The sequence below is a fragment of the Triturus cristatus genome, chromosome 2_1, assembly GCF_964204655.1.
Source record: "Triturus cristatus chromosome 2_1, aTriCri1.1, whole genome shotgun sequence".
Lineage (NCBI taxonomy): Eukaryota > Metazoa > Chordata > Amphibia > Caudata > Salamandridae > Triturus > Triturus cristatus.
The window spans coordinates 1,046,078,403-1,046,094,366 of NC_140581.1; the positions used below are offsets into that span (position 1 = coordinate 1,046,078,403).

At 44.1% G+C, this 15,964-nt stretch overlaps 1 protein-coding gene across 5 annotated transcripts in view; it reads right to left on the reverse strand.

Moving 5' to 3' along the window:
- The window catches only part of HERC3 (HECT and RLD domain containing E3 ubiquitin protein ligase 3), a 517,835-nt gene that overhangs the window by 263,284 nt on the left and 238,587 nt on the right, over window positions 1-15,964 (reverse strand). For all 5 annotated transcript variants that reach the window (XM_085635502.1, XM_085635530.1, XM_085635520.1 and 2 more), the window contains one exon: window positions 3,461-3,621. In XM_085635502.1, the coding sequence (XP_085491628.1) occupies window positions 3,461-3,621 (161 nt within the window). The remainder of the gene's footprint in view (window positions 1-3,460; window positions 3,622-15,964) is intronic.

Below are 15,964 nucleotides of genomic sequence, written 5' to 3' on the forward strand. Positions count from 1 at the left end.
CGGTAGAGGATGGCTTGTATTTTTTATCTACTATTGTTGTAATAACCTGTGCTTTTACCGGGTCCCTAAATGTATGCTAAGACATATAACCGATATTTTTAAGCATCAGCAGGTACTGTGTCGAGCGTGGAGTGGATAAAAGGGTCTTAAATAAGAAATCATCCTCCAGTGGTTCGGTGTTGAGCTGAACCTTATGATAACTAGCTGCCCTACCTATGATGTTGTGGTATGTGGTATGGTATTTGGTAGTATCATCTGGAGGGGAAGATCTCACCGGATACAGAACTCTATCTGTGTCTGCAGGCGGATCGGAGTCATGATTGTCCCACAGATCATCTTGAGAGGGACTAGAGTATTGGGTCCCCATCATCCCCATGTCCCTCAAATGAATAAACAGAACCCTTTGAGAAGTAGTGTGTATCTGCAGGAGGTGAAGGCGGCGGAGAGTGTGCCCTTGGTGTCACTGGTGGTGGTGGGCTAATGGGTGGTGGACTGGAATCCTCTTTTTGTACTTTGGTGGGTAGGGTCTCTTTAAGGCTTCTTCAAATGTTCACTCTCTCTTTGCTGACTTTTCCTTAGTTTGGGGACATGTAGCCATGATTCTACTGGTGTCAGAGTAAATCGGCAGTTGTTTTTGCCTGGTATTGAGATGTTCTTGTAAATGTTCAGGTACTTGTTCTACAATTTCGGAGCTAGCCTTCTGTTTGGCTGAAGTATACGACTTAGTTTCTGAACTGGCTTTCAACACCAATGGTTTTGATGCAGAGTGTCTCTGGTCAGATATACTTGGTTTTGGTGCCAAGGCGGACCGAGGTTTCAATCCCCAGGGCTCTCAATTCAGAGACTTGTCTCGAAGACGAAGACTGATGGGCATGGGCCTTGTGCTGTTTTGGTGCTGGGCCAGGGATAGGCGTTTCCGGTACAGATGTTTGGTGCCAAACATGGCCCGTAGGCAGTGGAGGCCTGTGTGAGGGCTTGGGTCAGTCCAAACCAGACAGCCGACCCTTTGGGATGGTTTGTTGAGGCTGTGGTTGGGATGGCTGGGGCACAGTACTGGCGGTTTGCCCTGGTTGAATGTCCTAGATTTTGAGCACTGACCCAAAACTTTAGCCGTGCGAGAAGGAGCCCTTGTCTGCTCCTGAGGCCAGAGTGTGTGCCTCGTGGTGTTACTTATTGGATCCAAACGTTTCTGGAGTGTCGTCGACAGTGCGTCTAGACATTTTGAGGCGTCTTGCGTGCCAATCGCAGTGTCTTCTTTGAGCGCAAGGATTTAAATGCCTAGATTTTTAATGATCCGAAAAAAGGCACAAGTTACACACCAGGTGTTTGTCTGTGTGTGGGAACTTGGCGTGGCAGCATGGGCAAAAATGAAAGTGTGTCTGTTCCATCACCAAATGGGCATAGCATGAACAGAACTGGGAGAAACAGGATCCACCCTAAAGGACGATGACCCTCCGGGCCTTGGTCAGCAGGAACATGTTGACAGGCGACTGATGTAAGGTATGAGTACCCATGATCGATGACAATACCGACGGTACAGGCATAAATGCTAGTTTTTCAATGATGTCGAGACGGAGCAGAGGAGTCCATGACGAACCTGACAGGGGAAAAAAACAATCTAACAATAGAGTTGAGAACCATGCACATTGTAACCAAAAGGAAAAGTCACCATACCTTGTGATTCGAAAGACGTCTTCGAAGAAAAACAAATTGCACTTTTCCGAGCCCAACACGAGATGGCGGACTTATGCTAAGTATGTGTATCTACAGCCATAAAGTCCTACAACACATATTTTCTCTACTCCTCTTGAGCTGAGAGTCTGTATCACCCCCTTCTATCTTCCGAGGTACTGTGTGTTTCCACCTCCAGTTAGTCTAAAGGACCTGTTTTCATTCTGCAATGAACCCTAGGAGACCTAATGCTATGAGATTAAGAGCTACTTCTTTGTATAGTCCTTCAGCGATAGTCTTTTCTTCCTGGCATCTTTTCTGGCTAGGTGAAATTTCCAGGTGTTTTACCACTTAGTACACATTTCCTTTCCTTCTAGGTTGGGGAGTCTCACAAAAGAGGTTGACCATCTCTGTGATGTATAGGGAGAGCTCTTGGTTGGCTACTAGTTCATGCTGACCACTTGACAACATTTAAGGCTGGCCAGGATTGACATTCTTAATTTCCACTCTAATGCAAACCTCTGTTCAGACTAATCTTTCCAGAACATGTCTAGAATTACATTCCCTTACTGAACGTTGTGAAAGAATGCCTCCAAAGCTCCCTTTTCTGATGAGGTTGTCAGTGGCCATGATGACTAAGTGCAGAACTACTAAATAGAAAGTCTTTTGTGTACACAACACTCCCCCAATTTGGTCTACAAGAATTATTTTTCACTAATCTGCCAAGCCAATGCAGAGGCTCATCTGGTAGCTCTTGTAGTTCGATAAGCAATCTGCATTGCAGGCTATAGGCAGATGCTTCCAGAAGATGCTTAGCGCATCTTTATACAAGACATGTGCCAATCTAGTATTGTTGGTCCCTTTCCACTTGGTATCTCCATAGATCTGCAGGAGACAGTGGCCAGTTGCACAGTTCTGGGACAGGCTGCTAGCAGAGAGGCCTGGCTGGGCCTGACAGTTTTGCTACACTCTGTTCTCCCTTTGGATGGCAAAGTCTTCTTTGATCCTTCTAGCAATAGGATACTGTGCAAGCTCTGCAAAATTGCAACTACAGAAGAGGTGCGAGTATCTCCTATTCTGGAGATAGCCATCCTGTTCTAACCCATAGGATCATACATCAATGGATGCAATGTGTTTTATCATGAAAGTGTTAAACAGGAGCCGGCTGTTGAAATGCGGAAGTCCCCACCTTTGTCTGTCAGATAACATATCAGCACAGTATATTACTACTCTCACTCAAAAGAAAGATGGAAGCTAAATCAGTGCAAACTCTCATGTTTGCTTCCCATCTGAGCCTCTGGTATGTTTCTTTCGCTACTGTAGGTTTCCAAATATAGTATTACAACCCTAAGAAATACCATAGAGGGGATTCCACTTCGCCCACTGCTCTTGAGCATCTTTAAACTCAATGTCTTCTGATATATGTGATCAGAGAAATAATTGTCCTGAGATTCATGTAAATGTGGTAATCTCTCTTTGGCTCTAGAACACTTGGCCACAGGATTACGTTTTTCATGGGATGTAATGTCTAAAACCATTTGAACGACAGTGGTGAAAATGTTTTTCTTACGGCTACTACTAGTGCATTTCTGAGCAATGTTGCAGTTCTTCCATTAAGAAAACATGAATCGTATATTTTTAATTTTGTTTCGCGTTGCTCCAATTCAGCAATTCCCAACATACAGAGAACTTTCCAACCTTAGCCAGATTTCAAATGGAACATGTTAAGAGTAAACCTGAAAGCTAAGTGCCTGTGCTTAATTTAGAAAAGAAATTGTGAGAAACTTACCAGCTCTGTCTTGGACCTGGCCAGTACTTGCAGCCCAGTGTCCCTTCACCAACGATGGACATTTGACATTAGACAGCTGCCCGTTTCCCAACTGGCCTCTGGTTCCACAGCCGAATGCATAGATCAGTCCTGAAGAAGGCACAAAGGCGAGAGTGTGCTGTCTGCAAGACACAGTACAAAATGCTTTGAGCAGAATAATATGCAAGATTTAACACACCTACTGGAATGTAGGCAGGCATTAGCAACCAGATAAAAATTAAACACATGTATAAGTATTTAAATACAGAGAAGTAAGAAAACAGAAAATCAAACCTATAAATGCTTCCTCCAACATGCAAAATAAAACAAACTACAAGAGCAAAATATGAAAAGCATTGATTATTTTAGGCAGAATGGGGAAAAAAACTCATATGTTGCAATGTATTTACTTTTCTTTGTGGCTGCACAGCACGCGTTAATTATACCAGAATGTTCATGAATATGCACAATGCAGTTGCTAAAGTGAATTATCATCTACGTTTTCAGCTAAGAAAGACATTTTACACTGTTTGCAAGCCTCTTTAGTTTTGAAACATGAAAGTCCATTTTAAAAGACCATGCAGGTCATAATTATCAGCATCATAGGCATTCCATCAAATGATATTTAAAAAAAGGAGATACTATGCCCATCAAAGTTTCAAATCATCAAATTAGTCCAGAGTACCTTAGTCCAAACTTAACATGAGTTAGGCAATAAACGGCAAGTCTTTGCAATTACGTTAATTATGCAAAGGTAACATTAGATGTAAAAACTGAACAGAAAATATTGACATGGGTCTTCAAGGACAGATTTCCAGATACACCACAAATTTAAAAACTCCAAAAGAACACAAACTGGAAAGGCACATAAATCGCACGGACGTTCTTTGTGTTTTACACAACTAACATTTTGCCCAGTAGCAAGGCAGAGTGGTGAGGCACTGAGCCCAGAATAGGCATATAAGGTGAAGCATTGTACATCTCGTCCCACTGATACTCTAGAGAAGAAGGGCATGGCACAGATGTGCTGCAATACAGTGCTACTCACAGGCACTACACCCACAACCTAGATGGAGGTTGAAGGCATTGTGTGTTGTACAGAAAAATAAAGCAGAAGCTCTAGATTCTGTGAGGAGTCAAAGTAGTGGAGGCGTGTCAAAAATCTGCTACTGGTTTGACAGCACACAGTGTAACATTAGTCTGGCTAACACATCTACACAATAGTGTTCGGTAAATGTGTGTGGTGTAGACCATGTAGCTGCTTTGCATATGTCAGCTAGAGAAATGTTACTTAAAAAGGCCAAAGAAGCCCCTATTTTGAGAATGTGCTTTAGAGGGTATAGATAAAGTTCTTTTGGCTTTAGCGTAGCATGTTTGAATATATTTGACGATCCATCTTGCAATACCAGATTTAGAGATGGGATTGTCTGTTTTGAGGTGGAGCAAATGCAACAAACAGTTTTGTTTTGGGAAAGTCTTTTGTCCTATCTATGTAGTACAATAAAACTCTTTTAACATCAAGCATGTGAAGAGCGCGTTCTGCTACAGAATCTGGTTGAGGAAAAACAGAGGTAACTCAACCGATTGGTTGATATGAAAAGCAGAAACCACTTTGGGAAGGAATTTAGGGTTGGTACGGAGAACTACCCTATCTTTGTGCAGCTGAAAGAAGGGTTCTTCCTAATGTTAATGCCTGGAGCTGAGCAACTCTCCTCAGGAGCGGATTATGATGAGGAAAGCAACTTTCAATGAAAGAAACTGTAAAGGACACCTATACAATGGTTCAAAATGCGGTCCCATGAGTCTTGTAAGTACAATATTGAGATTCCATACCGGGACAGGAGGAATGTTCGGTGGTATTACCCTTTTTAAGCCTTCCATGAAAACTTTGATTATTAGAACTCTGAAAAGCGATAAATGTTGTCTGTTCTGTAAATATGCAGCTACTACTGCTAGATGCAAATGAATAGAGGTGTAAGCTAGTCCAGTTAGCTGTAAATGTAATAAATAACAGATAATGTTCTGTAGAGAAGCATCCAGAGGGTTTATTTTGTTGTTATTGCAGTATATATAAACCCTTTTCCACTTTGCTGCATAGCAAGCTCTAGTGGTCAGTTTTCTTGCCTCTTTTAGGATATTCATACAGTCTGGTGGTAAATTTAAGTAGCCAAACTCTATGATTTCAGGAGCTAAACCACTAAATTCAGTTCTTTGGGATTTGGATGTCTGTTTCTTCTTGGTTCTGAGTGAGAAGGCTGGAGGTGAGGTACAGCTTTTGATGTGGAACTATTGAAATCTCCTACAGGGTAGTATAACATGGTTGACAAACCCATGTGGGCGCTACTGGAATGAGTGTGAGATATGTTAGTCTGAGCTTCAGAACCACAGATGGAATGAGTGGGAGAGGTGGAAAAGCGTAGCCAAATATTTCTGACCAGTTCATCCATAGGGCATTGCCCTTTGAGAGCGGGTGTGGGAACCTGGAGCCGAGGTTTGGGCATTTTGCGTTTTCAGCTGCGTCGCACAAGTCTATCTGGTAGAACCCCCATAGTTGAAAGTGTGGAAGGACAACTCGGGGATGAATCTCCCACTCCTGAACTTGATGTCTTCTTCTGCTGAGGAGATCAGCAATTTGTTTGTTGACTCCTGTGAGGTGTTCTGCCAGAAGATAAATCCAGTGATAAATTGCCCATTTCCAAATATTCTGAGCAAGTCGTGACATTTGGAGAGAGTGTATTCCACCTTGTTTTTGTACATAATACATTGCTGTCATGTTGTCTGTTAGATCAGGACTGTTTTGCTTAGAAAGGGAGTTTGAAAAGCTTTGAGTGCAAGAAAAATCGCTAGAAGCTCTAGATAGTTCATGTGTAGATTTTGGTGCTTGTTGCTCTACAGACCTTGTATGGTATAGCTTTGGAGATGAGCACCCCAGCTTGTTAAAGATGCATCTGCTGTGAGCCGGGTCGATAAAAGGCCTTCTTTTTGATAAGTTTTGTGGGTTCCACCACTGCAGAGAGCAATGTGTACGGCCGTTTACCAACACTGGATCGGTTAACTGGCTCTGTGATTGATTCCACTGGCGTGCTAAGCACTCTTGTAAGCAAGATGCCATCATTCCAAGCAGTTGCATGAACACTCTGGCTGGTAAGGCTTGGTTGGTTTGAAATTTTAGTATTGTATCAGGAATGTTGTGAATTCTGGCTACATTGGGAGATGCTAGAGCATTGACTGTGTTTAGAGTAACTCCTAGGTATGATTGCATCTGCAAAGGACGCAGATGAGATTTTTGTGCATTGACTGTAAAACCCACTTGATGAAGTAGGTTTATTGTCATTTGAGTATATCGCAGACAGGTTTGGTAAGTGCTGGATTTGATGAGACAACTAGATATGGGAAGACGTGAATCTACAGTCTTCTGAGATAAGCTGCAACTACTGCTAGGCATTTGGTAAATACTCTGGGTGCTATGGACACTCCGAAGGGAAGTACCTTGAGTTGATAATGCTTGCCTGCTATCACAAATCTGAGGTATTTGCAATGTGCTGGGTGAATTGGGCATGGTAATAAGCGTTTTTAAGTCGAGAGTAGACATAAAATCTGCTTTTTGTAAAAGCGGAAGTATGTGCTGAAGGGTTACCATGTGAAAGTGTTCTGACAGAATATATTGGTTCGATTGTCTGAGATCCAGAATAGGTCTTAAGGAACCGTCCTTTTTGGGAATCAGAAAATACAGAGAGTAAACCCCTGTACCTTGGTATTGCATTGGAACTGGTCTATAGCTCATTTTAGTAAGAGGGATTGCACTTATTGTTGGAGCAAATGCAAGTGTTGTGCAGACCGTTTGAGAGAGCGAGGTGGAATGTTTGGAGGATCGTTGGTAAACTTCAGGCAATAACCATGCTGGATAATTCCAAAAATCAATTTGTCTGTAGTTATGGACTGCCAAATGGGGAAGAATTGTTGCAGTCTTCCCCCGACAGTTACGGTATAGTCGGGGGGAAGTGTTGGAAGTCACTACTTATTGTGGGAAGGGGAATTATAGGGCGTATTGCCTTTTCCTCTACCCTTAGAATTGTTCCCTCTGTAATCTCCTTGAAAGACTCCTCCTGAAGGAGAGGACAGGATGTTTCTTTTATAGGTGGATGCATTTTGGTCTGAGGTTGTGGCCTGCACTGTAAAAGGACTGATGAAAGGAACCTCTAATGGAAGGGAACTGGAGTGCTCCCATAGATTTGGCGACTTCGGTGTCCTTTTTCATTTTTTCTAAAGCCTGATCAACATCGGATCCAAAAAGATGTTTTTTGTCGAATGGTGTGTTCAGAATGAATTGTTGGACCTCGGGCTATAATCCAGAGTTCCTTAACCAAACAGGTCTCCTAACAAGAATGCTGGTGTTGACCTCCCTAGCTGCAGTATCAGCAGCATCCAACGCACACCTTATTGAAGAGTTAGAAATTAGTTTCCCTTCATTTACTAAGGCCTGGGCCCTGCTTTTATTCTCATCTGGAAGAAATTGAAGCAGCAGCTGCTCCATTTCGTCCCAGTGAGCCCTGTCGTATCTGCTTAAAGTGCCTTACATATTTGCAATGCTCCAGTGATTGGCAGCTTGAGCCGCTATGCGTTTGCCAGAAGCATCAATTAACTTGGACTCCTTATCCAGTGGAGGAGCGTCCCCAGATGTTTGAGAATTAGCCCTTTTACAAGCATTAGATACAATTTGTGAATCTAATGGTAATCGCCCCTTGATAAATAGTGGATCAGTTGGGGAGGACTTATATTTTTTTTATTAACTCCAGGAGTTAATATGGGTGCACGCACAGGATCTTTAAAAACGTCATCTGCATGTCTCATCATTCTCTTAAGCATAGGAAGTGTTTGTGACGACCTATGTGTGGACCCTAAAGTTTCGAACAGAAAATCTTCCTCTAATGGCTCTTTATGCAGCGCCACCCCATGATGTTGTGCTGCCCTGGCAATGAGTTCTTGGTAGGCTACATGGTCTTCTGGGGGCAAGGTAAAGGTCTGGGTCGTTATCTGTCGGGGGAATCAATAGTATAATCGAACCATGGGTCTGCGGTAAATGTGTACCCTCATCATCAATATCACGGGGAGATTGTGGAGAATCCTGATGTGTAATTTGTAAAGGATCTAAAGATGGAGAGGGCGGTGGTGGAGTGGATGGTGGTGGTGGATGATAGGGACTGGTGGCAACAGATTTCTTCTTTAAAGGAATCTTGTAATGAGTGTCCTCATCTGGCAGTTTGTGTATATGAGGTAGTTTAGTGTGTATATGACCTGTATCAGGGTTAATATAGAATTTTTTGTTTTCGATCCTTTTTTGGTGGGATGTCTAAATTTGGATCGGAATATTTATGCTTTGTTTTCGGCGCCGGAGTTTTTGGTGCCGACATGCGATGATCTTTAGAAACTGAAGATTTAGGTTCCGAAGGCTGTTTCGCCTTCAGCATGTAAAGTTTCTGCTCCGAGCTGGATCTCTGCTTGGATCCGGATCCAAAGAGGACTTTTGTTGAGTAAGTATGGAGCCGGAAGGCTTGACAGTGTGTTTCGGAGCCGAGCCTGAAGACGGGGCGTCGGAAATGTCATCTAGTTGCCAACCTTGGCCAGATGGCAGAGGTGGTGCAGAAGCCTTTTCTTTTTTCTGGGGCAGTTGGCGGGGCAAGGGGTCTTTGGTACTCACGTGACCTTGTCCTTGCGGCAATTCCTCGACGTTGATGACTATCTCGAGGTCCGAGCTGGAGTCCTGGCCGGAGAAAACTTCTTCTTCCTCCGCCGCTGATGGCCCACATCTTCTTGATCGGAATGTTCACCGAAGATGTCCTGTGTGTCTTCGATGCTTTGACGCTGCATTTCTCAACATCGGGACTGGCGATCTCAAAGAGCTTTCTTATTTAGATCTACATGATTTTCAGGTGTCACAGTCTTCCTCCTTGTGCTCCAGAGACAAGCACAAGTTACACACTTTGTGTGAATGTAGGAAGCTGGCTCTGTATATACTATACCAAAGTGAGGTATAGTGTGCACAGAGTCCAGTGGAACCCCAAAGGTAGGCAGAGGTAAAGTTAGATAGCACCTCACTCTCTATTTGGGGTAATGTGATTGAGCAGTAAGGCAGTATCAGAGGATAGTGTTAAGCATTTATTGTACACACAACCGCAAATTAATTCACACACTCAAAGACTGAACTTCAGACCAATTGATTTTGTATAAAAATATTCTCTTAGTTATTTTATTTTCTAGAACCAAGCAAGCCTGGCACAGGTAAGCAATAAATATGTTACAGTAGTAATGCAGTTTGAAAACAGTTTGAATTGTAATTGTATATGCACTTTGTTTTGACTTACAGTATGGTTGCGGAGAAATGCAATACTTTGTAAATACAGTACATAGACTTGAAATGGCTTTTCAGCAAAATAACAGGTAAGTTACTTTTTGGATTACTTTTCTTACTGAGAGTAGTATACCTGGATACTACTCTGGGCCATTTCCTGTAAAAACAGGTAAGCAAAATCGTTTTGGTTAACTAGTACAATTTTAAAGAATTTCTTTATGTTTTCAAACTTCCCACTTAGAAACTTTTCCAAGAAAAACAGTCAAAGTTATCCTATGGAGGAAAATAGTGTGATTGATTTTGAGGTAAGTGTTCATTAGTGGGAGTTGAGGTTCTGGGGGTAGACTCAGGGGTCCCCCAGGGTCCAGGATGCACTCTTGTTACACCCTCAGGGCGGCCGGGTGCAGAGTGCGGAGGCCCAATATTATCCAATAGGGGTTTGGGGGCCTCCGGTTGGTGGCTGCTGACGAGCAGGCTACAAGGTTGTGGGAGCCAAGCTCCTGGTGATAGGCTCAGGGCAAAGGGGGATCCAGTTTAGCACACAAAGTGCACCCGCAGGGGCATCAGGTGCCCTGTTGTTTTTAATGGGGATTTTCGGTTTTTGTTCTCAGCTGCAGGCTCGGTCCAGCAAGACTTCCGTGAGGAACCAACAGCTGGGCAGGTAAGTTGGAGGGCTCGGGGACGTAGGTGCACCTCAGGTTCTTTTCTCCAGGGCGCAGGGCGGCTGGATACAGGGGAGTCTTTTGAGGTCATATTTCACCAAGCCATTAGCGGTTGGGGGGTCTCCGTGCAGAGGATGCAGGCGATATCGGGGAGTCCTGGAGGGGTCAGCCCACGGTGGACTCGGACTCTGGAGTGCTGGGGGACCTCGCTGGGACCGGTGGGCAACTCGAACTCAGGCCGTAGGCGACCGGTGCAGTGGTGGTTCCAGGCGTCCGGTTTCTTTTTCCTCAGCAGGCTCGGAGCCTTTCTTTGGTGTTTCTTCTGAACAGAGCTGCTGTTCACAGGAGATCCGGACTTTGTTGAAGGCAGTCAGTCCTCCCAGGAGTTCTGGAGGTCACTGGCTGCAAGACAAGACCATTTTTGGCCTAGGAGCACTGGAAACAGCAGACGGGCCGGTAGGGCTGGGGCCAAGTCAGTTATTCTCTGCAGTCTCCTCTGCTGGGCGTCTTCCTTCATCCTTTTTTCTTCTTAGGTTGCAGGAATCTGCCTTCTTGGTTCAGGGCTTCCCCCTAAATACTGTATTTAGGGGGCGTTTAAGGGGTCTTGAGGTAAGTAGCCAATGGGCTACTGACCTTAGGGTAGACTACACCCTTTGTGTGCTCACTCCACATAGTGGAGTGAGCACAATCCCTAATCCTGATTGGGGAGTGCGTGCCATCTGCAAGATGGCGGGTACTGTAGAGAGGGCTTCACCTCACCTCCCCCACCTGAGAGGTGGAGTTGGCAGAGGTGGGCACACCTTCTGGGTTGGCTAGTTTTTCCCACCTGTCTTCCCGCCGAAAAGGAGGGGAGACAGGAAGGGGGCCTGCTCCTGATACCAGGAGAGGCTGGGGGTCGCATTACAAAGGCTGCCAGGCCTTTGAAGCTCCCCTGCCCCAAATGGCTTTTCCTAGCCTGGGGGGAGGTGTGAACACCTCTGCCCAGGAAAGGCTTTGTTTCTGGGCTCAGGGAGAGAAGGCTCCAACCATAGGGGTCCAGAAACCGGTCTCATGTTGACAGGCTGGTGTGTACCAGTCAGGGAACCCACCAGAGGCTGGTTGTTTTTCAGGGAGCTAAGATTCCCTCAATGTGCATTTTTAATTAAATTCCACACTGGCATCAGTGTGGGTTTAATGTGCTGAGAAGTTTGATACCAAACTTCTCAGTTTTCAGTGTAGCTATTATGGTGCTGTGAAGTTCGTAATGACAATCTCGCAGCACCATATACTCTTAAGGGCAGCACTGCACTTACAATGTCTAGGAATGGACTCAGACACTGCAGGGGTACATGGCTCATGCAACTGTACCCTCATCACTGGCATAGGGCACCCAGCTAGAACGGTGACTGATCTATGCCAGCGCAGTGGGTTGTAGGCATTTGTGCCATATCAACTCTTTACTTTGTACTGCACCAAAACATGCAGCCTGCAAAGGGAGGTGTGTGTGTGTGTGTGTGTGTGTGTGTGTGTGTGTGGATATATATAGATATATATATATATATATATATATATATTCACTTAAAAAACCATAGGTTTCACACATGTTATAGTTAGGTGGACATTTCACCAATGAAATTCCCCCGTTATAGTTAGTTCAGATAACTATAACTCGAGCGACCACCACTCTATCACAAGGATGATGTCAGCAGTGATGTCATCAGTGATGCCACTGACCATGTCATGAGTGATGTCATATGTGACGTCATCAGCAGTGGATTGCGGGCGCGCGAGTTATAGTTATCTGAACTAACTATAACGGGGGAATTTCATTGTTTTTTTACGAGTGAAATGTCCACCTAACTAGAACATGTGTGAAACCTATGGTTTAAGTGAATTTGCAATTTTTTTAAAATGCTAATTCCTTGCAAGACATTTATAGATGAGACGGTGTACATTTCACTGATGAAGGCAACAGAGTCTTCCTCTTGAACTTTAGACTCTGCATCGGTACTTACTTGTAGGTACCACAAAAAAAACACTTCATAAACACAAGCAGTGGATTGCAGTCGCGCGAGTTATATTTAGCTGAACTAACTATAACGGGGGAATTTCAATGGTTTTTTACGAGTGAAATGTCCAGCTAACTATAACATGTGTGAAACCTATGGTTTTTTCAGTGAATTTGCAAGGTTTTTAAAATGCTAATTCCTAACTATAACGTGTGTGAAACCTATGGTTTTTTAAGTAAATTTGTAAGGTTTTTTAAATGCTAATTTATGTATGTATTATTATATTTTTTATATATTTATTTTACAATAAACTACCTTTGTATATAGTTATAGATTGACTGTATCCTGTAATATGGAATGGCTCGTTTAATTTTTTTTTTTTTTAAGGGTTTTTCACCGTGCGCGCACCCCGTGATTTTTGGAAAAAAAAAAAAAAATGTCACCCTTCGGGGTCCTTCAGGGACCCCCTGACAAAGGCTAGGGGGTCAGGAACTCTCTACCCTGCCCCCTTTTCACGTTCTCCACCTTTGTTTTTCACTACCACACACAAAATGGCGTCCGCCACTTCCTGATTTCGACCGATTCGAATGTTGACTGACATCTAACCACCAATCAGAATTACGCTCGCGCACAGCACCGCGCGCGCCTATAGATATTTATGTACTTTTAACTGCAATTTTCTCAGAAACTACTGAACAGATTGACAGCATATATGCAAAAGGCACATCCCTGACCTGAGGACTACCTCTTTGCCAAATTTCAAGTAATTCTGTTCAGCCGTTCGGGCTGTACCTTCGACTAAAGGTCCTATGGGAAAATGCATGGGGAAAATGCATGGGGAAAGGCAGGAGCAGAGCGCCCCATTAGTTTTGAAAATTTCGCAAGGATTCGTCAACCGGCGCAAAAGTTATTCAAAATAGAATTTTCAGATTTCCTATGGGAACTCGGTCCTAACTATAACTATCTTCTGGCGACCGCCAGTAGATTATATATATATATCTATCTATCTATATATCTATATCTATCTATATATCTATATCTATCTCTATATTCACTGAAAAAACCATAGGTTTCACACATGTTATAGTTAGCGGAAATTTTACTGATAAAAAACCAATGAAATTCCCCCGTTATAGTTAGTGCAGGCAACTATAACTCACGCAACCGCAATCCTCTGCTGACTTATTTACCCATGTCTTCTTCCATACATTTTTAGCTATACATATATTACAAAAAAATTTTTTTCATAAAGACACATATGTCATCAGCAGAAGATTGCGGTCGCGTGAGTTATAGTTGCCTGCACTAACTATAACGGGGGAATTTCATTGGTTTTTTATCAGTAAAATTTCCGCTAACTATAACATGTGTGAAACCTATGGTTTTTTCAGTGAATTTGCAAGGTTTTTTAAATGCTAATTCCTAACTATAACGTGTGTGAAACCTATGGTTTTTTCAGTGAATTTGTACGGTTTTTTAAATGCTAAGTTACTTTACGCCATTCGTGGCGTGCGCGCCCACTTAACGCAGTTCGTTCCGTGCGCGCACGGTGCGCTTCGTGCACCGTGCGCGCACTTTACGCAGTTAGTGCCGTGCACGCACGGTGGGCACGTGGTGCGCTACGCGCACCGCGTGCCCACGTTACGCTACGCGCACCGCGTGCCCACGTTACGCTAGATGGGCCATGTACGCACGATGCGCTTCGCGCACCGTGCGCACATGGAGGACATATGATGCACTTCGTTTTTAAAGGTAATATTTTAATTTTTCGCAATAGTTATAAGCCATGCGCAAATGGTGCCCTTCGGGCACCATTTGCACACGGGGTGGAGAGAGTGTGGATAATTTTTTTTTTTATATATTTTTTTTTAATATTTTCGTTTTTCACTTCTGTGATAAGCCATGCGCAATTGGTGACCTTCGGTCACCAATTGCACACGGGGTGGGGTTAGTGTGGATAATTTTTTTTTTTTTTTTTTATATATTTTTACCGTACGCGTACGGTAAGCGTAATCGGCGAAATTAGCGAAAAAATAAAAATTCCGTTTTTGGCCTTGGGGGATCTTTGGGGACTCCCTCTACATGGCTATGTGTGTGGGAGCTGTCAAAACAGCCCCTTTAAATGTTTTTGTGCTTTGTTTGTTAATCATCTCTCTCAGTGCGAGAGAGAAAATGGCGGCCGCCGCTTCCTGGTTTCGGCCGATTCGAATGTTTACTAAGATCTAAGAGCCAATCATAATCGCGCTCGCGCACGCCACCGTACGCGTACGGTAAGCGTACCGTAAGCGCACCGTAAGCTGGCTCAGATATATATATTGATTTAAAGGCTATTTTCTCAGAATCTACTGAACAGATTTACACCAAACCTACAAAAGGCACTTCCTTGACCTGAGGACTACCTCTCTGCCAAAGTTCTAGTAATTCTGTTCAGCCGTTCGGGCTGTAGCCCTGTCTAAAGGTCCTATGGAAAAATGCATGGGAAAAACGCGTTTTGGGACCCCCCTTTTATCTCAGCCCCCGTTTGACGAATCCCCCCGAGACTTTCAGGGTAGGAGCGGAGCGTAGCGCCCCACCTATTTTGAAAAATTCACGAGGATTCGTCGACCGGCGCCAAAGTTATTCAAAATAGAATGTTGCGGATTTCCTATGGAAACGTGGTCCTAACTATAACTACCTACTGGCGACCGCCAGTAGGTAATCTATCTCTATATCTATCTATCTATATATATCTCTATATCTATCTATCTATATATATCTCTATATCTATCTATCTATATATATCTCTATCCAGGCGCGTAGCTAGGGGGGGGCGGTGGGGGCGGACCGCCCCAGGCGGCACTGTTTTGCGGGCGGCAGCGGCCGCGCGGCACTGGCCCGTTGTGGCGGCCTTTATAATTTATTTGGAGACACTGACAGTCAGTGTACCCAAATAAATTATAAAGGCCGCCGCAACGGGCCTGTGCCGCGCGGCCGCCGTTTCACATACAAGCACTGCTCACGTGCTTGCAAAAAAGGAAAAGCAACAAATTGTCGCATGCAGAACACGCACCACGTTGCCAGATTAGGCTATTTGGGCGCGCGGTGAAACGAGCTCCGCCTCCAGCGCGTGCACCACGACGTCGAGCAGCCCACAACGCTGGTGCAGCCAGGGAGAGCGCGTGCAGGGGTTGGGATGGATTCCTGCACCCCACCACCATTCCCCGATGACGTGGATGAATCGGCTATGGTGCCTGACACCCCTGGATGGGACCCGTTTACCAATATGTACTTTTACTTTAAAGGTAGGAGAGCACAGTGTGCGTCTGCGTCTGAATGGGCAGTTTTTCAAACTGGAGTGTAGTGCAAGCCCGGTTCTAGGGGGTGGGCCTGGGCAATGGCAATGAATCTGCAACCGATGTACAACAATAATAAAAAAATGTTCAGATAACTGGTGATTTATGATCTTGCTAGAGAGCAATCATTTGTCTGTTAGTTTTTAAATGCAGAT